This window comes from Merops nubicus, unplaced genomic scaffold (genome assembly GCF_000691845.1).
Source record: "Merops nubicus isolate BGI_N331 unplaced genomic scaffold, ASM69184v1 scaffold38270, whole genome shotgun sequence".
NCBI classification, from domain to species: Eukaryota; Metazoa; Chordata; class Aves; order Coraciiformes; family Meropidae; genus Merops; species Merops nubicus.
In genome coordinates, this window is record NW_008584207.1 from 2,341 (window position 1) to 2,654 (window position 314).

Consider the following 314-nt stretch of genomic DNA (forward strand, 5'->3'; position numbering starts at 1 on the left):
CCTTCCAGCTCCTTCGGATGTTCTTCCGGCAGCAGGACGAGATCCGGCGGCTGAAGGACGAGCTCTCCCAGAAGGACGTTCGGATCCGACAGCTCCAGCTGGAGCTGAAGAACCTACGGAACAGCCCCAAGAACAATTAACTGCCAGGGACCTTTTATAAATAAACTTTCTTTGTTTCTACTCGCTCTTTAATTTTATTGTAGCCACTTACACAGACCACGAGCCAGAAGTCGGGAGACCCGCCGAGAGCCCACTCGCTAACTGGAAGCTCGTCCTCCTCCTGGTCTTGCCTGGCACTAAACCCACCACCACGG

The 314-nt window shown here is 54.1% G+C and overlaps 1 protein-coding gene across 1 annotated transcript in view; it reads left to right on the forward strand.

Annotated features, from left to right (window-relative positions):
- Positions 1 to 140, forward strand: part of LOC103775963 (coronin-2B-like) — a gene marked incomplete at its 5' end in the record, with an annotated part of 2,463 nt that extends 2,323 nt beyond the window's left edge. The window contains one exon of the mRNA XM_008943443.1: positions 9 to 140. Coding sequence (XP_008941691.1) covers positions 9 to 140 — 132 coding nt within the window. The remainder of the gene's footprint in view (positions 1 to 8) is intronic.
- Between the last annotated feature and the right edge of the window lie 174 nt (positions 141 to 314).